General features: G+C 43.6%; 1 protein-coding gene across 1 annotated transcript; it reads left to right on the top strand.

The window, feature by feature from the left end:
* Nucleotides 1–15,572: 15,572 nt before the first annotated feature.
* Nucleotides 15,573–18,102, top strand: LOC129824396 (glucose-induced degradation protein 8-B homolog). Its single transcript, XM_055883999.1, has 5 exons — nucleotides 15,573–15,667; nucleotides 16,222–16,350; nucleotides 16,468–16,664; nucleotides 16,826–17,023; nucleotides 17,188–18,102. The coding sequence occupies exons 2-5, from the start codon at nucleotides 16,230–16,232 to the stop codon at nucleotides 17,359–17,361; spliced, it is 690 nt and encodes a 229-aa protein (XP_055739974.1). The 5' UTR covers nucleotides 15,573–15,667; nucleotides 16,222–16,229; the 3' UTR covers nucleotides 17,362–18,102.
* The last annotated feature ends 3,494 nt before the right edge of the window (nucleotides 18,103–21,596 follow it).

The following is a 21,596-nucleotide window of genomic DNA, read 5'->3' as shown; positions in this document are numbered from 1 at the left end:
ACGCCACAGGATGTTTTTGTGCTGGTCAAGGGCAGTGAGGTCTGGAGTGAACCAAGGGCTATATCTGTTCCTGGTTCTAAATTTTTTGAAAGGGGCATGCTTATTTAAGATGGTAAGGAAATCACTTTTAAAGAAATAACCAGGCATCCTCTACTGACAGAATGAGGTCAATATCCTTCCAGGATATTGTGTGAGATTGAGGGCATCTAGTTTAGATTGTAGGACGACTGGGATGTTAAGCATGTCCCAGTTTAGGTCCCCTCACAGTACGAGCTCTGACGATAGATGGGGGGCAATCAATTCACATATGGTGTCCAGGGCACAGTTGGGGGCAGAAGGTGGTCTATAGCAAGTGGCAACGGTGAGACTTGTTTTTGGAAAGGTGGATTTGAAAAAATAGAAGCTCAAATTGTTTGGGCACAGACTTGGATAGTATGACAGAACTCTGCAGGCTGTCTCTGCAGTAGATTGCAACTGCGCCCCCTTTGGCAGTTCTATCTTGTCGGAAAATGTTGTAGTTATAGGGATAGAAATTTCAGGGTTTTTGGTGGCCTTCCAAAGCCAGGATTCAGACACGGCTAGGACATCCGGGTTGGCGGAGTGTGCTTAAGCAGTGAGTAAAACAAACTTAGGGAGGAGGCTTCTAAATGTTTACATGCATGAAACCAAGCCTTTTACAGTTACAGAAGTCAACAAATGAGAGCGCCTGGGGAATGGTAGTGGAGCTAGGCACTGCAGGCCCTGGATTAACCTCTACATCAGAGGAACAGAGGAGGAGTAGGATAAGGCTAAAGGCTATAAGAACCGGTCATCTAGTGCATTCGGAACGGAGAGTAAAAGGAGCAGGTTTCTGGGCACAGATGAATAGATTCAAGGCATAATGTCCAGACATGGGAATGGTAGGATGTGAATACAGTGGAGGTAAACCTAGGAATTGAGTGACGATGAGAGAGGTATTGTCTCGAGAATAGAGGTCGACCGATAATAATTTTTCAACGCCGATACCGATTATTGGAGGACCAAAAAAAGCCGATACCGATTAAATCGGCCGATTTTTAAAATGTATTTGTAATAATGACAATTACAACAATACTGAATGAACACTTTTTTTTAACTTAATAGAATACATCAATAAAATCAATTTAGCCTCAAATAAATAATGAAACACGTTCAATTTGGTTTAAATAATGCAAAAACAAAGTGTTGGAGAAGAAAGTAAAAGTGCAATATGTGCCATGTAAGAAAGCTAACGTTTAAGTTCCTTGCTCAGAACATGAGAACATATGAAAGCTGCTGGTTCCTTTTAACATGAGTCTTCAATAGTCCCAGGTAAGAAGTTATAGGTTGTAGTTATTATAGGAATTATAGGACTATTTCTCTCTATACAATTTGTATTTCATATACCTTTGACGATTGGATGTTCTTATAGGCACTTTAGTATTGCCAGTGTAACAGTATAGCTTCCATCCTTCTCCTCGCCACTACCTGGGCTCGAACCAGGAACACATCGACAACAGCCACCCTCGAAGCAGCGTTACCCATGCAGAGCAAGGGGAACAACTACTCCACGTCTCAGAGCGAGTGACATTTGAAACACTATTAGCGCGCACCCCGCTAACTAGCTAGCCATTTCACATCAGTTACACCAGCCTAATCTCGGGAGTTGATAGGCTTGAAGTCATAAACAGCTCAATGCTTGAAGCACAGCGAAGAGCTGCTGGTGAATGCCCGAAAATACTGTTTGAATGAATGCTTACGAGCTTGCTGCTGCCTACCATCGCTCAGTCAGACTGCTCTATCAAATATCAAATCATAAACTTAATTATAACACAATAACACACAGAAATACGAGCCTTAGGTCATTAATATGATCGAATCCGGAAACTATCATCTCGAAAACAAAACGTTTATTCTTTCAGTGAAATACGGAACCGTTCCATATTTTATCTAACGGGTGGCATCCATAAATCTAAATATTCCTGTTACATTGCACAACCTTCAATGTTATGTCATAATTACGTACATTTCTCGCAAATTATTTCGCAATGAGCCAGGTGGTCCAAACTGTTGCATATACACTGACTCTGCGTGGAATGAACGCAAGAGAAGTGACACAATTTCACCTGGTTAATATTGCCTGCTAACCTGGATTTCTTTTAGCTAAATATGCAGGTTTAAAAATATATACTTCTGTGTATTGATTTTAAGAAAGGCATTGATGTTTATGTACACGTTGGAGCAACGACAGTCCTTTTTCGCGAATGCACACTGCATCGATTTTATGCAACGCAGGACACGCTAGATAAACTAGTAATATCATCAACCATGTGTAGTTATAACTAGTGATTATGATTGATTGTTTTTTTATAAGATAATTTTAATGCTAGCTAGCAACTTACCATGGCTTCTTACTGCATTCACGTAATAGGCAGGCTCCTCGTGAGGCAGGTGGTTAGAGCGTTGGACTAGTTAACCGTAAGGTTGCAAGACTGAATCCCTGAGCTGACAAGGTAAAAATCTGTCGTTCTGCCCCTGAACAAGGCAGTTAACCCACCGTTCCTAGTCCGTCATTGAAAAGAAGAATGTTTTCTTAACTGACTTGCCTAGTTAAATAAAGGTGTAATAAATAAATAAATAAATAAATAAAAGGAAGAAAAAAAAATCGGCGTCCAAAATTACCGATTTCCGATTGTTATGAAAACTTGAAATTGGCCCTAATTAATCGGCCATTCCGATTAAATCGGTCGACCTCTACTCTAGAGGCACCATTTAAACCAGGTGAGGTCACCGCATGTGTGGGAGGTGGAACAAAAGGGTTAGCTAAGCCATATTGAGCAGTGCTGGAGGCTCTACAGTGAAATAGGACAATCACTAACCAAAACAGCAATAGACCAGGCATATTGACATTAGGGAGAGGCATGCGTAGCCCGAGTGATCATGGAGTCTAGTGAGTAGCTAGGCGGGCTGGAGACACGGCAATTCAGACAGCTAGCGGGCCAGGGCTAGCAGAAGGGCCTTAGGGGGAAGTCGTGAAGGAAGAGTCAGTTGTAGCACCCTCAGGTGGTTATGTCGGCCGACCAGTCGTGAAGGATCGGCAGGGCTCCGTGTAGTTAAAGGGTCCAGGCCACTTGGCAAAATAAGTATTGTAGCCCAAGAAAATTGGCTGATGGACCTCTTCAGCTAACAGTCCGATATGCTCTAGACGGCTAGCGGGCCGCGGCTAGCAGGCTAGCAGATGGGGACATCGCAACGGAGGAGCCAGTTGAAAACCCCTCGGGCGGATTACGTCGGTAGACCAGTCGTGAAGGATCGGCGAGGCTCCGTATCGGCAGTAAAAGGGGTCCAGGCCAATTGGTAAAATAGGTTTTATAGCCCAAGGACAGGCTGATGGACCTCTTCAGCTAGACGGGAGATGGGCCTAGCATAGGCTAGCTCCAGGCTAATTGGTGCTTGCTTCGGGACAGAGACGTTAGCCAGGAGTAGCCACTCGGATAGCTGCTAGATAGCTGCGATGATCCAGGTGAAAAGGTTAAGAGCTTGCGGTAGAAATCCGGAGATGTGGGGAAAAAGATTCCGGTATGCTCTGGGTTGAATCGCGCTGTGCAGACTGGCAGGAGTTGTCTGGGCTAAAGGTTAGCTGATGACCGCTAACAGTGGCTAGCAGACTACTAGCTAGTAGCTACTTAGCTGGCTAGCTTCTATTGGGGGTTCCGGTTCTAAAGTAAAGAAATTAGCAGATCCATACCACATTGGGTGAGGTGGGTTGCAGGAGAGTTGGAGTTGAGGATAAAACAAATATTTGTTAAAAATATATACGAAATATATACAAAGAAAATGCAAAGAAAAAAGATATATACACAGGACACGACAAGACGAAGACATAGACGCCCGACTGCCAAGCCATCTTGGATTACAGAAAGCCTCTCTTGAAAAAGCCAAACCTTGACCCAGAAAATGTATTTAAAAAAAAAAAAAAAAAAAAAACTATCGGCCTATATCGAATCTCCCATTCCTCTCAAACATTTTTGAAAAAGCTATTGCGCAGCAACTCACTGCCTTCCTGAAGACAAACAATGTATACGAAACGCTTCAGTCTGGTTTTAAACGCCATCATAGCACTGAAACTGCACTTGTGAAGGTGGTAAATTACCTTTTCATGGTGTCAAACCGGGGCTCTGCATCTGTTCTCGTGTTCCTAGACCGTAGTGCTGCTTTTGATACCATTGATCACCACATTCTTTTGGAGAGATTCGAAACCCAAATTGGTTTACATGTACAAGTTCTGGCATGGTTTAGATCTTATCTGTCGGAACGATATCAGTTTGTCCTCTGACAAATCAACTGTAAATTTCGGTGTTCCTCAAGCCTCCGTTTTAGGACCACTATTGTTTTCACTATATATTTTACCTCTTGGTGATTGTGGTGGTCATTCGGAAACATAATGTTAACTTTCACTGCTATGCGGACGACACACAGCTGTACATTTCAATGAAACATGGTGAAGCCCCAAAATTGCCCTCCCTGGAAGCCTGTGTTTTAGACATTAAGAAGTGGATGGCGTCAAATGTTCTAGTTTTAAACTCGGACACAACAGAGATGCTAGTTCTAGGTTCCAAGAAACAAAGAGATCTTCTGTTGAATCTGACAATTAATCTTTATGGTTGTACAGTCGTCTCAAATAAAACTGAAGGACCTCGGCGTTACTCTTTAACCCGATCTCTCTTTTGACAAACATATCAAGACTGTTTCAAGGACAGCATTTTTCTACATAACGTCGCAAAGAAATCTGAAGCTTTCTGTCCCAAAATTATGCAGAAAAATTAATCCATGCTTTTGTCAATTCTAGGTTAGACCACTGAAATGCTCTAATTTCCGGCTACCCGGATAAAGCACTAAATAAACTTCAGTTAGTGCTAAACACGGCTGCTAGAATCTTGACTAGAACCAAAAAATATGATCATATTACTCCAGTCCTAGCCTCTCTACACTGGCTTTCTGTTAAGGCAAGGGCTGATTTCAAGGTTTTACTGCTTAAATTACATGGGCTTGCTCCTACCTATCTTTCCGATTTGGTCCCGCTGTACATACCTACACGTACGCTACGGTCACAAGACGCAGGCCTCCTAATTGTCCCTAGAATTTCTAAGCAAACAGCTGGAGGCAGGGCTTTATGGAATAGTCTGCCTATCCATGTGAGAGACGCAGACCTGGTCTCAACCTTTAAGTCTTTATTGAAGACTCATCTCTTCAGTAGGTCCTATAATTGAGTGTAGTCTGGCCCAGGACTGTGAAGGTGAACGGAAAGGCACTGGAGCAACAAACAACCCTTGCTGTCTCTGCCTGGTCGGTTCTCCTCTCTCCACTGGGATTCTCTACCTCAAACCCTATTACAGGGGCTGAGTCACTGGCTTACTGGTGCGCTTCCATACCGTCCCTAGGAGGGGTGCGTCACTTGAGTGGGTTTAGTCACTTACGTGATCTACCTGTCTGGGTTGGCGACCCCTTTGGGTTTGTGCCGTGGGGGAGATCTTTGTGGCCTATACTCGGCCTTGTCTCAGGATGGTAAGTTGGTGGTTGAAGATATCACTCTAGAGGTGTGGGGGCTGTGCTTTGGCAAAGTGGGTGGGGTTATATCCGGCCTGTTTGGCCCTGTCCGGGGGTATCGTTTGAAGGGGCCACAGTGTCTCCCGACCCCTCCTGTCTCATCCTCCAGTATTTTTATTTATTTATTTCTTTTTTATTTTACCAGGTAAGTTGACTGAGAACACGTTCTCATTTGCAGCAATGACCTGGGCAATAGTTACAGGGGAGAGGAGGGGGATGAATGAGCCAATTGTAAACTGGGGATTATTAGGTGACCATGATGGTTTGAGGGCCAGATTGGGAATATTAGCCAGGACACCGGGGTTAACACCTCTACTCTTACGATAAGTGCCATGGGATCTTTAATGACCTCAGAGAGTCAGGACACCCGTTTAACGTCCCATCCGAAAGACGGCACCCTACACTTATGCTGCAATAGTTTGTGTGTCAAGGGGCTATGGTCAGTCTGTTATATCTGGAGAATTTCTCCTGTCTTATCCGGTGTCCTGTGTGTATTTGTGTATGCTCTCTCTAATTCTCTCTCTCTGAGGACCTGAGCCCTAGGACCATGCCTCAGGACTACCTGGCCTGATGACTCCTTGCCGTCTCCAGTCACCTGGTCGTGCTTCTGCTCCAGTTTCAACTGTTCTGCCTGCGGGTATGGAACCCTGACCTGTTCACCGCACATGCTACCTGTCCCAGACCTGCTGTTTCCAACTCTCTAGAGACAGCAGGAGCGGTAGAGATACTCTGAATGATCGGCTATGAAAAAAAGCCACCTGACATTTACTCCTGAGGTGCTGACCTGTTGCACCCTCTACAACCACTGTGATTATTATTATTTGACCATGCTGGTCATCTATGAACATTTGAACATCTTGGCCATGTTCTGTTATAATCTCCACCTGGCACAGCCAGAAGAGGACTGGCCACCCCTCATATCCTGGTTCCTCTCTAGGTTTCTTCCTAGGTTCCGGCCTTTCTAGGGAGTTTTTCCTAGCCACCGTGCTTCTACACCTGCATTGCTTGCTGTTTGGGCTTTTAGGCTGGGTTTCTGTACAGCACTTTGTGACATCAGCTGATGTAAGAAGGGCTTTATAAATACATTTGATTGAACTATTAGGGATGCACAATATATCGGTAAGCATATCGGATGGGCCGATATTAGCTAAAAATGCCAACATCAGCATTTGCCCGATGTGCAAACCCGATGTCAAAGTTGATACCTATATACCTATATAACGTAGGTAGATGACGTAATGACGCCACGAAAAATACAGCACTACACGTGCAACACAGCATTCCTAACCTAGCCGACAATATCTGCTGTGTGGATCTATTTTGAAGTCTCAAAGGAAGATAACAAAAAGCCCATATGCAACACTTGTGCTGCTATTATTTCCAGAGGGGAGAAAGTGATTTCTTTCAATACCACAAACCTAATTTGACAGTGCATCACCCCCAAACGTTCAGTGACTATTTAGAACAAAAGCAGTAAAAAACTAAGCACACACTTCCAACAACTTAACAAGTTGAAGTCCAGCAGTCATTTGAAAGAGTAAGAAGATTTCAGCGAGACAACTCAAAGGCCAAATCCATTAACGCCAAGATAATGGAATTCATTGCCCTTTTACAATCAACAGTTCTCTGTCGTGGATGATGTTGGCTTACGCCGACTGGTCGAGCACCTCGAGCCCCGGTACACACTACCAAGTAGTCGCAATTTGTCAGATGTTGCCCTACTGGAGTTACACAGTCTTGTTGAAATGCACATCCATGAGCTACTTGCTAAGGGCGTCATTGCTATTAGCTTCATGACTGACATTTGGACCAGCGATGTCAGCCCCGTGAGCACGCCGAGTCTGACAGCACAGTGGGTCGACGAGGATTTAGTTCTGAGGGAAATCCGTATTGCATGCTCAAGAATGTACTGGTTCTCATACTGCTATTTCTATGGCATTTAAGAACATGTTTAAAACTTGGAAACATGAACACACTCCTAGCGCCATTCGAACAACAGACTCGAGAAAAAAGCTCATCAACTGTGTCTGCAGCAGACGTGACACCCTCTGTCATGGCATTGAAACGCCTGCTCAACAAAACTGCTGACAGACCGTTGGGTTAAAACTTGCAAAAGTACTCTCCTAGAGGCTGTGTCGCCACCATGCTCGATGCTATGTACAAGGACCGCTACTTCGATGCAGACAAGAAACAGGGTTTACGTGAAATGTTACAGACACAGCTGGACAAGATGGAAACGGACACAGTGACAGTGTACACCGACGAAGAGGACCCACGACAGAAGAGGCCACGGACAGACAGAGCTGAAACTTCACTGCTTGACATGTATGATGAGATCCTGGTTGAGAATGAAACGACTGAACAATGAAACAGCACAGCAAGTAAGTGAAAGAAATAGGTTTGGGTTATGTTTTACTGGTAATGGGGACATATGTAAATGCCAACAAAATAACTTTTTGGTCACTATGTGTGTTTCAACTATTTAACTGTACTAGAAAGCTTAAAAGGCCGGTAACATTTTGAATAATCGGTATTGGGGTTTTTGGCAAGGAAAATATCAGATATCGGTATCGGCCAAAAATGTCATATCGGTGCATTGCTAATAAGTATTATTCCACTACTGGGCGTTCCATGTTAGCTTAAACAAAATGCCGCCATAGATGTTTCAACTAACCTGCTCTTGGCGATAGTCTTTGCGCTCGATTCTGGGAAAATGGTATCTTGTAAAAATGACTGTGTCCAGTTGCACGTGGTTCTATAAAAACCAAAGAACTCAGAATGATATTAAATACATGTTTTTTTTTACGTTGGTTATTATGATTTAATATTAGTTTTGTGATTTAATATTAGTGTATTTCTACTAGATTTTTTATTTTATTTGAAAGCTAGTTTAGTTTCAGTTCGTTTCCAGACTTGATTTACTTTAGTTTCAGTTTGATAAAAACATTTATATTTTGTTTTTATATGAAAGTTTAAGTTTTAGTGTTTGCAACACAAAGTAGCCTATGTGTGGGAGGCTAGGAGCCATTTATGTGTTGTAGGGATATAGTTCATTGTTTTGGGATGCCACTTCTTGCCACTGGTGGGGAAGTAATACATAATGTGATGGGCCAGGATCATAGACTTGCGCCATTGAGGCCATCTCCACCTTCAAATTGTTATTTTCTTCAGGAGTAAAATTAAGTTGCTGATCCCTCCTGATGACACAACTGTCATGACTCCAACCGGGGCATCAGGTCATGCCAACCAAGTCATCAGCCAATGATGTTTGAAGTCCCACCCAGTTGACTAAATCAAAATGGTGAAAGTCCACAAAGGCACCGCCCAGGCTTTTGGCCACTAGAGGACTCCATATCATTTAAACCTAACCAAACCTATGTGATTTGGATTTAAAGAATAAGCACTTAGACTGGTGCGAGAAATATGGTAGGATACTCTCTTGCCCATGTTTACACCAATTCAATGTTTTTTTTTTTTTTCTTTAACTTTCGTAGTATATGTAAGAATTATCAACTACCTTCACCTTTGACAAATAGAGAGGAAAAAAAACAAATGAAGTCGTGGCACATTTGACATGTTATGTAAATATCAAACATGTATCACCGAATAACCCCTTCAAATAGGGTTAATAAAAACAGCAAAAACATAAGCAATAACACTTCTTCAGGCTGCGTTCCAGAGAGGGGCTCGTTTAAACGTGTTAACCCTCGCAAGGCTGTCGTCCCAGAAGGCAACCCTAGCCGTGTCCTCAGAGCATGCGCAGACCAGCTGGCTGGTGTGTTTACGGACATATTCAATTGCTCCCTATCCCAGTCTGCTGTCCCCACGTTTCAAGATGGCCACCATTGTTCCTGTACCCAAGAAGGCAAAGGTAACTGAACTAAATGACTATCGCCCTGTAGCACTCATGTCATCATGAAGTGCTTTGAGAGACTAGTCAAGGAGCATATCACCTCCACCCCACCTGATACCCTAGACCCATTCCAATTTGCTTACCGCTCCAATAGGTCCACACAGACAATGCAATCGCACTGCCCTATCCCATCTGGACAAGAGGAATACCTATGTAAGAATGCTGTTCATTGACTATAGCTCAGCATTCAACACCATAGTACTCTCCAAGCTCATCATTAAGCTTGAGGCCCTGGGTCTCCAACTTAATCATAAAGTTTGCAGACGACACAACAGTAGTAGGCTTGATTACCAACAATGACGAGACGGCCTACAGGGAGGAGGTGAGGGCAGGAAAACAACCTCTGTGTGGTGCCATGAAAAGAACCTCTCACTCAAAGTCAACAAAACAAAAGGAAAGGATCGTGGACTTCAGGAAACAGCAGAGGGGAGCACCCATCGAAGGGACTGCAGTGAAGAAGGTGGAAAGCTTCAAGTTCCTCGGCGTACACATCACTGACAAACTGAAATGGTCCACCCACACAGACAGTGTTGTGAAGAAGACACAACAGCGCCTATTAAAATTTCTTCAGCCTCCTGAGGTTGTTTTGGCACCTAAAACACTCACAAATTTTTACAGGTGCACAATTTAAAGCATCCTGTCGGGCTGTATCACTGCCTGGTACGGCAACTGCACTGCCCACAACTGCTGGGCTCTCCAGAGGGTGGTTCGGTTTGCCCAACGCATCATCGGGGGCAAACTACATGCCCTCCAGGACACCTAAAGCATCCGATGTCACAGGAAGGCCAAAAAGATCATCAAGGACAACAACCACCGGCGCCACTGCCTGTTCACCCCGCTATCATCCAGAAGGCGAGGTCAGTACAGGTGCATCAAAGCTGGGACAGAGACACCGAAAAACAGCTTCTATCTCAAGGCCATCAGACTGCTAAACAGCCATCTAACACAGAGAGGCTGCTGCCAACACACAGACTTGAAATCCCTGGCCACTTTAATAAATGGAACACTAGTCACTTTAATAATGTTTACATATTTTGCATTACTCATCTACATTTACATTTAAGTCATTTAGCAGACGCTCTTATCCAGAGCGACTTACAAATTGGTGCATTCACCTTATGATATCCAGTGGAACAACCACTTTACAATGGTGCATCTAACTCTTTTAAGGGGGGCGGGGGTTAGAAGGATTACTTTATCCTATCCTAGGTATTCCTTAAAGAGGTGGGGTTTCAGGTGTCTCCGGAAGGTGGTGATTGACTCCGCTGACCTGGCATCGTGAGGGAGTTTGTTCCACCATTGGGGTGCCAGAGCAGCGAACAGTTTTGACTGGGCTGAGCGGGAACTGTACTTCCTCAGAGGTAGGGAGGCGAGCAGGCCAGAGGTGGATGAACGCAGTGCCCTTGTTTGGGTGTAGGGCCTGATCAGAGCCTGAAGGTACGGAGGTGCCGTTCCCCTCATAGCTCCGTAGGCAAGCACCATGGTCTTGTAGCGGATGCGAGCTTCAACTGGAAGCCAGTGGAGAGAGCGGAGGAGCGGGGTGACGTGAGAGAACTTGGGAAAGTTGAACACCAGACGGGCTGCGGCGTTCTGGATGAGTTGTAGGGGTTTAATGGCACAGGCAGGGAGCCCAGCCAACAGCGAGTTGCAGTAATCCAGACGGGAGATGACAAGTGCCTGGATTAGGACCTGCGCCGCTTCCTGCGTGAGGCAGGGTCGTACTCTGCGAATGTTGTAGAGCATGAACCTACAGGAACGGGTCACCGCCTTGATGTTAGTTGAGAACGACAGGGTGTTGTCCAGGATCACGCCAAGGTTCTTAGCACTCTGGGAGGAGGACACAATGGAGTTGTCAACCGTGATGGCGAGATCATGGAACGGGCAGTCCTTCCCCGGGAGGAAGAGCAGCTCCGTCTTGCCGAGGTTCAGCTTGAGGTGGTGATCCGTCATCCACACTGATATGTCTGCCAGACATGCAGAGATGCGATTCACCACCTGGTTATCAGAGGGGGGAAAGGAGAAGATTAATTGTGTGTCGTCTGCATAGCAATGATAGGAGAGACCATGTGAGGATATGACAGAACCAAGTGACTTGGTGTATAGCGAGAATAGGAGAGGGCCTAGAACAGAGCCCTGGGGGACACCAGTGGTGAGAGCACGTGGTGCGGAGACAGATTCTCGCCACGCCACCTGGTAGGAGCGACCTGTCAGGTAGGACGCAATCCAAGCGTGGGCCGCGCCGGAGATGCCCAGCTCGGAGAGGGTGGAGAGGAGGATCTGATGGTTCACAGTATCAAAGGCAGCCGATAGGTCTAGAAGGATGAGAGCAGAGGAGAGAGAGTTAGCTTTAGCAGTGCGGAGCGCCTCCGTGACACAGAGAAGAGCAGTCTCAGTTGAATGACTAGTCTTGAAACCTGACTGATTTGGATCAAGAAGGTCATTCTGAGAGAGATAGCAGGAGAGCTGTCCAAGGACGGCACGTTCAAGAGTTTTGGAGAGAAAAGAAAGAAGGGATACTGGTCTGTAGTTGTTGACATCGGAGGGATCGAGTGTAGGTTTTTTCAGAAGGGGTGCAACTCTCGCTCTCTTGAAGACGGAAGGGACGTAGCCAGCGGTCAAGGATGAGTTGATGAGCGAGGTGAGGTAAGGGAGAAGGTCTCCGGAAATGGTCTGGAGAAGAGAGGAGGGGATAGGATCAAGCGGGCAGGTTGTTGGGCGGCCGGCCGTCACAAGACGCGAGATTTCATCTGGAGAGAGAGGGGGGAAAGAGGTCAAAGCACAGGGTAGGGCAGTGTGAGCAGAACCAGCGGTGTCGTTTGACTTAGCAAACGAGGATCGGATGTCGTCGACCTTCTTTTCAAAATGGTTGACGAAGTCATCAGCAGAGAGGGAGGAGGGGGGAGGAGCTTCCTAAGGAAGAGCTTCCTAAGGTTAGAGGCAGATGCTTGGAATTTAGAGTGGTAGAAATTGGCTTTAGCAGCAGAGACAGAAGAGGAGAATGTAGAGAGGAGGGAGTGAGAGGATGCCAGGTCCGCAGGGAGGCGAGTTTTCCTCCATTTCCGCTCGGCTGCCCGGAGCCCTATTCTGTGAGCTCGCAATGAGTCGTCGAGCCACGGAGCAGGAGGGGAGGATCGAGCCGGCCTGGAGGATAGGGGACATAGAGAGTCAAAGGATGCAGAAAGGGAGGAGAGGAGGGTTGAGGAGGCAGAATCAGGAGATAGGTTGGAGAAGGTTTGAGCAGAGGGAAGAGATGATAGGATGGAAGAGGAGAGAGTAGCGGGGGAGAGAGAGCGAAGGTTGGGACGGCGCGATACCATCCGAGTAGGGGCAGTGTGGGAAGTGTTGGATGAGAGCGAGAGGGAAAAGGATACAAGGTAGTGGTCGGAGACTTGGAGGGGAGTTGCAATGAGATTAGTGGAAGAACAGCATCTAGTAAAGATGAGGTCAAGCGTATTGCCTGCCTTGTGAGTAGGGGGGGAAGGTGAGAGGGTGAGGTCAAAAGAGGAGAGGAGTGGAAAGAAGGAGGCAGAGAGGAATGAGTCAAAGGTAGACGTGGGGAGGTTAAAGTCACCCAGAACTGTGAGAGGTGAGCCATCCTCAGGAAAGGAACTTATCAGGGCGTCAAGCTCATTGATGAACTCTCCAAGGGAACCTGGAGGGCGATAAATGATAAGGATGTTAAGCTTGAAAGGGCTGGTAACTGTGACAGCATGGAATTCAAAGGAGGCGATAGACAGATGGGTCAGGGGAGAAAGAGAGAATGTCCACTTGGGAGAGATGAGGATCCCAGTGCCACCACCCCGCTGACCAGAAGCTCTCGGGGTGTGCGAGAACACGTGGGCAGACGAGGAGAGAGCAGTAGGAGTAGCAGTGTTATCTGTGGTAATCCATGTTTCCGTCAGTGCCAAGAAGTCAAGGGACTGGAGGGAAGCATAGGCTGAGATGAACTCTGCCTTGTTGGCCGCAGATCGGCAGTTCCAGAGGCTGCCTGAGACCTGGAACTCCACGTGGGTCGTGCGCGCTGGGACCACCAGGTTAGAGTAGCAGCGGCCACGCGGTGTGAAGCGTTTGTATGGTCTGTGCAGAGAGGAGAGAACAGGGATAGACAGACACATAGTTGACAGGCTACAGAAGAGGCTACGCTAATGCAAAGGAGATTGGAATGACAAGTGGACTACACGTCTCGAATGTTCAGAAAGTTAAGCTTACGTTGCAAAAAAAATAAAAATAATTATTGACTAAAATGATATAGTACTGCTGGCTGGTGAAATAGGCTAGCTAGCAGTGGCTGCGTTGTTGACTTTGTTTGAAAGTGTAGCTGGCTAGGTAACCTCGACAATTACTCTAGACTACACAATTATCTTGGATACAAAGACGGCTATGTAGCCAGCTAAGATCAAACAAATCAAACTGTTGTACTGTAATGAAATGAAATGTAATACTACCTGTGGAGCAAAGCGGAATGCAACTACTCGCTCCAACCCGGAAGTGCGTATCGTAGAGGGAGAGGCAATAGAAGTGTTGTTTCTTGTATTATTGTCTTTTGTGTCTTTAGAGGACTGCTTCACCTTAATGTCCCCTTTCCCCCCTTTCCCTTTTCTTCTGTCCTTATTTTGTCCCACTTTGTCCCTTCTTTGTCCCTTCTTCTCTTCTGCCAACTAGACACTCCTTGTTAGCTAGCTAGCTTCTTCCAGGAATGTCCCTAGCAACTGCCTAGCAACAGGTAAACAACTTAGCTAGCTAAGAAAACGGTATAATTTTATGAAAAAATTGTTACTTTTTCAAAAGCCTTTCTTCTTTGTTTGCTGCTTGTTTGGTCTCCTATTCAGTTTGCAGTTTTCTTTAGATTTTTTTCGATGTACTTTACTCTAAAAAAAACATTTAAATTTCAATATTTGTAGGAGCTCATCTTTTCAGCTGCTGCTGCTTAATTTGGAACTCCGGAACAATCATCTCATATGTATATACTGTATTCTATCTTAGTCTATGACGCTCTGACATTGCTCGTCCATATATTTATATATTTTTAATTCCATTCCTTTACATAGATTTGTGTGTATTGTGTTTATTGTTGTGACATCGTTAGATATTACTTGTCAGATATTAATGCACTGTTGGAGCTAGAAACACAAGCATTTTGGTACATCCGCAATAACATCTGCTAAACATGGGTATGTGACCAATCACATTTTATTTGACACCCTGTCTTGCCACCAGCAACATTTCAGTCGCACCTTGCGCCCTACACTTGTCTGTACATCAAGCACGTAAACAATTAGCTTACCCGGGTTATAGCAAGCTGTGCCACACTGATTGGTGGAGTAATTTAATGAGCTAAATGTAAACATTTAAATGTAAACACAATGTTGATTTCACAGGTTAAAAAAGGCATAGAAAGGAATGATATAAACTGCGTTTTTGGGGGGGTTGAACCGGTTCAGAACTTTATTTTGCTTGTCGGGAACTGAAACGATTGGAAAATAAATTCGTGAGCATTTTGTATAAGCTAACCTGTAACGGAAACATCTGGCGTACAATCTGTAGTTACATAGAACAACTAGTGGTCTGGGAATGTGAGGGCTGCATGATTATTATACGGCGTGCTCACAGCATCACATAGGTGTGGAGGAAAATAAGCTGTCAAGAAGCGAGGACAGCAGCCAAACGAACACCGTACAACAAAATCATGTATCCTACATGGACACTGAAAGAGAGCTTTGGTAAGCTGACATATCGCTAACCCACTAGCATTCTCATATAATACATTTATGTCCAAGCATTGGCAGCTGGCTACATGTGGCAGGTGCTGCCGACTATGGCTTCGTAAATGAAAATACAAGTTCATTACCTCTGCATCGTGTGATGACATCATATTATATTGTGACTATTGTCAGACAGTTTTTGCATGATCAATGAAATAAATGTTTATTCTAATGTGATTTTGAACTCACCCATTGCGTCTGCTTCCGTATACAAAAAAATAGCCCACACGCAGGATTGTTATCACATGACCTACGCGTCATGGCAGTCCGTACCAATCATTTTGGGGGAATCAATGAAATCCCACATTCATGGCTTTATGACGAAGTCTCGCGAGTTGTCTTGTGTGATCTTGATTGCTATCGCTGAAGAGTAGGAGGAAAATATCAGGTACAGTATTTAAAATAATATATTTTCTTTACCAAAACCCAGTTGACTCCTACAAATAGATATTCGCGTTCCTAAACTGACCCTGTGCTTATTTATGTCTGATGCAAATTCATTGAGGGCAAATAGATGGCGTTGTTCTGCTTGATAGCGGCCAGGCTTCAATGTTGTGGTTTTCATCGAAGGCCGCAGTATTACGTTTCCGGCTTATACCAAAAGGACAGTCACTCAGTTCCCCAACTTTATTTACGAATACGTTATTGACGTTAAAATGACGTCCATGGCAATCTCATACAACAATTTTACAACATGGCAGTTATTCTAGTTTAACCTGGCTTCTAAGTGCTATGATACATTTAACCGGCCGTCATTGTAAATATTAATTTGTTTTTAACTGACTTGCCTAGTTAAATAAAGTAACCTAAATAACTCACTGTAACGTCACAGTACAGCTGACACACCCACTAACTGCAACGTTAAGCAGTGAGCCTTAGTTTTATTAGTGAAATTACAATGAACATGGCAATGATCATCAGGAAAAACACTTTTTTTTGCAGGACAATTCATGATGAGTTATGCTGAAAAGCCGGAGGAGATAACGAGAGAGGAGTGGATGGAAAAGCTCAACAATGTCCACATTCAGAGAGCCGACATGAACAGGCTCATCATGAACTACTTGGTGACAGGTACAGTAGAGTAAACCATGCACACACACAAACATAGGCATACCAAGAAATACCAGGTACACAAAAAGGTTCTCTAAACAGATAATTGTATCTGATAGATGTCTTTGATATTAACAGAGGGGTTTAAGGAGGCAGCTGAGAAGTTCCGTATGGAGTCTGGAATTGAGCCCAGTGTGGACCTGGATTCTCTGGATGAGAGGATAAAGATCCGGGAGATGATCCTGAAGGGACAGATACAGGAGGCCATTGCACTCATCAACAGCCTGCACCCAGAACTGCTCGACACAAACCGCTACCTGTACTTTCACCTACAGGTAAAAAGCAGATTGCCTCTCCCTTTATTCTTCTGGCAGTCTTATTTTATGTGCAGTGTTCCCTTTATTCCATGCAATCTGTTCCTATCCTTTTTTTTTGTCCATCTCCCTCTCATCTTCCTTCTCTGACCGTCCCCTCATACTGATCTGCCCCTCTGCAGCAGCAGCACCTGATTGAGCTGATCCGTCTGAGGGAGACTGAGGCAGCACTAGAGTTTGCTCAGTCCCAGCTGGCAGAGCAGGGGGAGGAGAGCAGAGAGTGTCTGACAGAGATGGAGAGAACCCTGGCCCTGCTGGCCTTCGACAACCCTGAGGAGTCGCCCTTCGGAGATCTCCTCAACACGATGCAGAGGCAGAAGGTGAGGCTTTAAGGTCCCATCATAATCTAGAAATAGATAACCTATTGCTTTGTGATTGCACGTTTCTACTATTTCATTAAACATTTTATTTCTTGAGTAATTGAACTTTTGACTCCATTATTGCTGATTTCATGTTCTTCCTGTCCACTGTGTGCTTCCCGAAGGTGTGGAGTGAAGTGAACCAGTCTGTGCTGGACTACGAGAACAGAGAGTCAACGCCCAAACTGGCCAAGCTCCTCAAACTGCTCCTGTGGGCTCAGAACGAACTTGACCAAAAGAAAGTCAAGTACCCCAAAATGACAGACCTCAGCAAGGGCACGATCGAGGACCCAAAGTGACCGCACGCCAGGCTATGTGTGCCGTGGGAAACTAAATGGACTCACCTACTCCCCTCCTATCTATTTATGCTCCGACACAGACTGACTCATACTACTTTTTTTTCTTTTTTTGTGTGGGTTGCTTTTTGGGAGACTTTGATCACATGGACTGTGCAAACTGGATGGTTTGTATTTTTAAAGTGACTTTCTGACTGAAACTTCAATATCTGAAATATAAACCCTTGTATTTTAATGAAGTAAAATTAGACTTTTTGTTTCATGTCTCCGATAGATGGTTACATATTTCACAGTTACACTATTTTTTTCTGTCTACTGGCAGGGAAAGTTAGCAATCTTTGCATATGGAGGGTGTGTTTAAAGCCTAAATTAGGCTCTCGGGACTATAATGTGTCAACCTGGAACAGGAATGAGGGTGTGGTGTTTGGGTAGAACGATTGGTTCCCATTGCTGTGGTCCACTGTCAACATTTTGTTTTATTTTTCTGAACAAAAACATGCACCGTTTAATGATATTGGATAGGGGCCAAAGCTTCTGGGTACTGATGGTGAATGCTTCTCAGCTGCCAATGCCCTGTATCTTTGTCCAGAGTTTTATTGCAACTTTAGTTTTTTCATCCTGTGTTATCTTGAACAAACAAGACAATAATGTGAATACATACAGAGGCATCCACTCAGTTCACGGTGGCTGTTTTGCAACCGGATTATTTACATGTATGGAATAAAATACTCTTTTGGAACACTTGATATGCCTAGGTTGTTGTTCATTATATTTGCAACAAAATGTCATGATGATATTGTGTGTATTATTGTCATCTGTATGCTAGTTACTGATAGCTTACTTTCTCACAGGATGGAACAAGTAAGAAATATCGTTTTAGACACCAATGTGCAGGAATCTCACTTTTTTCCCATCTGATTGCAGGTTATATAATGGTATGCTTGGTACCTTATCTAGCCTAGGCAGAGGAGCCAACTCATTGAAGATGTTCTGCAGCGTCCCTGGCTATCCTATGGATGACAACACCAACTACATCACAACAGAGGACCATCAGACATGCGTTTGCCAAGAGCAGGGTAGTGCATCCATCTCGTAAGTGGTAGGCCTACGAAATATAGGATGATATGGCTATTATAGACTAACATTCTATAGTAGCTGGCTATATTGGGTTGGGATGTGGGGTTTTTCCTCATATGGACCCTGCTGAGTTTTGCTGTGCAATCCAATCAGATACTTATGGAAGCTTGTTCCTGCCACCCACCCCAAAATAATATCTGACTTTGTGTTATGAAATAGTAAGTCATAATTATGAGAAGTCATTATGATCTTTTTTATTTAACTATGTAAGACAGTTAAGGACACATTATTATTTACAATGACAGCCTACCCCAGCCATTGGACTCCCAATCACAGCTGGATGTGATACAGCCTGGATTCAAACCAGGGACTGTAGTGACACCTCTTGCACTGAGATGCAGTGCCTTAGACCACTGTGCCACTCGGGAGCCAGATACGTTTAGGTGATCTGTATCACATGAATCCAATGTGCACTTTGCATCAGGCCTGCCTCAACTTTCAAGGATAACCTTATGTATATCCTATAGCCAATCACACATTGTGTGTGTGTATGCGAGAGAGAGTTTGTGGTGGTAATGTTCCATATTAATGGATTGGAGAGTTTTATTGGTGCCTGTATGATAACATCTGGTTGATATCAGATTTAATTAATTTCTGTAAAACTTTCAATTAATAGCTCAGGCATTTATTTCCTTAAATCACTGAACACAGCTTTTGCTCATTTGCATAGTTAATTGTTTAATTCCAGCATTCACTTCCAGCATTTTAATACATTTCTAAATTGCCTGCACTGTGTTATTATTTACACACTGTTACGTTTCTTTTGTCTTAGTATGCGTTTCTTTTGTCTTAGTATGTAAACGTAAGAAAAACTTCCTTGACAGAATTATTTTCCACTTTGACTGTGCATTTTCAGCAGTTCTACCACTAGAGGGAGATTTGTCAATTTCTAGGGTCTCTACTCCCAAAATTGTTGACCGTTTTTGTACTTGCTAGTAAGCTAGGATTTCTCAGCTGTTAGCAGCCAATAGATAGCACTTTCTCTTACTGGCGATAAAACGGATGATTGCCATTTTTTTATCATTACTGAATTATTTAATGTAACAAATCAAACATAAACCTTGTAAACAATTCATGGTAATTTATGTTGACCTTGTAAATTATTCATTTATAGACGCCGTGTTTATTTTCTGAAATGTGTGTTGTTGCTCTGCTATTAAAAGAGACAGATGGCTATTTGAGACTGCATTTTAATAGAAGTTTTATGGTAATTCATTAACTCAATTAAATTCATTAAAGGGACAATCTAGGAATGGTACATTCATCTTTTTTTAAAAACTTTTAAACTATTAATATATAGCCATTGATTCTTGAAAAATGTATCTTTGTAATGCCTCATGAACAACGGTTTTACTCCATCCCAAAATATAAGCTTGTTTTACTCCATTTTTGTAAATAATCTAATTGTAAACAAACACTGTGTGTAACGGCAACCTTGTAACAGGGATCGGACCAACACGCAGCGTAGCCAGTGCTCAACATGTTTAATAAAACGATAAACACGATACAAAATAACAAATGTGGCAAACCGAAACAGCCCTATCTGGTGCAGAGAAAACACAGAGACAGGAAACAACCACCCACAAAATCCCAACACAAAACAAGCCACCTATATATGATTCCCAATCAGAGACATCACAAAACATCTGCCTCTGATAGAACCATATTAGGCCAAACATAGAAACAGACAAACTAGACACACAACATAGAATGCCCACCCAGCTCACGTCCTGACCAACACTAAAACAAGCACAACACACAAGAACTAGGGTCAGAACGTGACACTGTGTCTATGGAATTGAGAGTGGTTACAAAATTCTCCTGCCCCATTCCTCAGCTGTTTACCAAATAAAGTGGATAGGGACAATGCTTTATTGTTTGAATCCCAGATTGCCCTTTTAAAAGGGGTCAACCTGCAGAACTAGTCAATGTCCATGATCCAGAGTTACTATCTCGTAATAATGACTTAATATCTCATTATGAGTTAAGTGATAATGCCAGGGAAGCCGGTGTTTGGAGGATATATTGGCACGGGTATTGCTAGTCGAGGGCCAGCAAACCGTAATGATTTACATATATATATATATTTTTTGTAACTTTCATTTGATTAATGTATTCCTACAATTTCATCCATCCACAAGATATAGGCTCGACACAAATCTAGGGTTGCTACCCAAGCCGGCTGGTCGTTTGTTCTATCGGTTTGGTTGCCAGAGACAGGACCCAGTCGTTCAATCTTTTTGTTCTACATTTATGGACGTGATCCAGTCGTTTGTTCTAAATGTTCCTGCTTGCTAGCTAGCCAACTACAGCTAACTTACAGTCACATAAGACAAACAGCAAAGTAGCTGCATTTGTGTTTGTTTAAGCTGTTTTCGAGTGACATTAATTTGGATACATCCATAACATTGAGCTAATGATGTGTGATTTCGCTTGGCATAGAAAATGTGCTCTCTCATCGGGACACTGTTGCTCAGAGGAGCTAGCCAACAACACAGCTAATACAATAACTTCAAACTGAAGCTGAAAATAAGGCAAACAAGCTACACTTAGTTTCATTTTACCTGTTTTTTTTATTGACAGTTCTTTATATGTGTATATACCCATAGAAATTATGCTGATTCATGATTTCGACTGGCTGAGAAAAGCTGCCTGTCTGTCTCATCCCGACTCCTGACACGTTCAACATTACTATGGGACAGCTGGAGATCGAATTTGAATATTGAAACAATATTGCAAATGTCGTAGAGATAGAGAGCAAGGTTTATACAAATCTCTGCTGTTGAAACTAAATGTTATTCTAAAAGAAATGTGAGATAATGTCTAGATGCTTTTTATAGTGGAGATAAAGTTTATAAATTGCCTGGCTGGGCTGATGAGACAGTGGATTGCGCAGTCAGATGGAACAGAGTAAATGGGCATTTTAACCTAATTTGTGGATTCGACACCGGCTGGAATGCGGTTTTAACCAACCAGCATTCAGGATTAGACCCACCCGTTGTATAATATCTCCTAATTAGGACTTTGTATATCATTAGTTTGATTTACTATCTCATAATTATGGCTTACTATCTCATAGTAAGTCTATCTCATAATTTTGA

Source organism: Salvelinus fontinalis, chromosome 26, assembly GCF_029448725.1.
Source record: "Salvelinus fontinalis isolate EN_2023a chromosome 26, ASM2944872v1, whole genome shotgun sequence".
In the NCBI taxonomy this organism is placed as follows: domain Eukaryota; kingdom Metazoa; phylum Chordata; class Actinopteri; order Salmoniformes; family Salmonidae; genus Salvelinus; species Salvelinus fontinalis.
The sequence above is the reverse complement of the archived record's forward strand: the minus strand, read 5'-3'. Positions and strand labels throughout refer to the sequence as shown.

What these genes read in the sequence shown, in the direction of transcription:
- LOC129824396 (XM_055883999.1), top strand. Translation starts at nt 16,230, where the DNA reads ATGATGAGTTATGCTGAAAAGCCGGAGGAGATAACGAGAGAGGAGTGG. An exon ending in CATGAACTACTTGGTGACAG is followed by an intron (nt 16,351 to 16,467) that starts GTACAGTAGAGT and finishes TGATATTAACAG; the next exon opens with AGGGGTTTAAGGAGGCAGCT. An exon ending in ACACGATGCAGAGGCAGAAG is followed by an intron (nt 17,024 to 17,187) that starts GTGAGGCTTTAA and finishes TGCTTCCCGAAG; the next exon opens with GTGTGGAGTGAAGTGAACCA.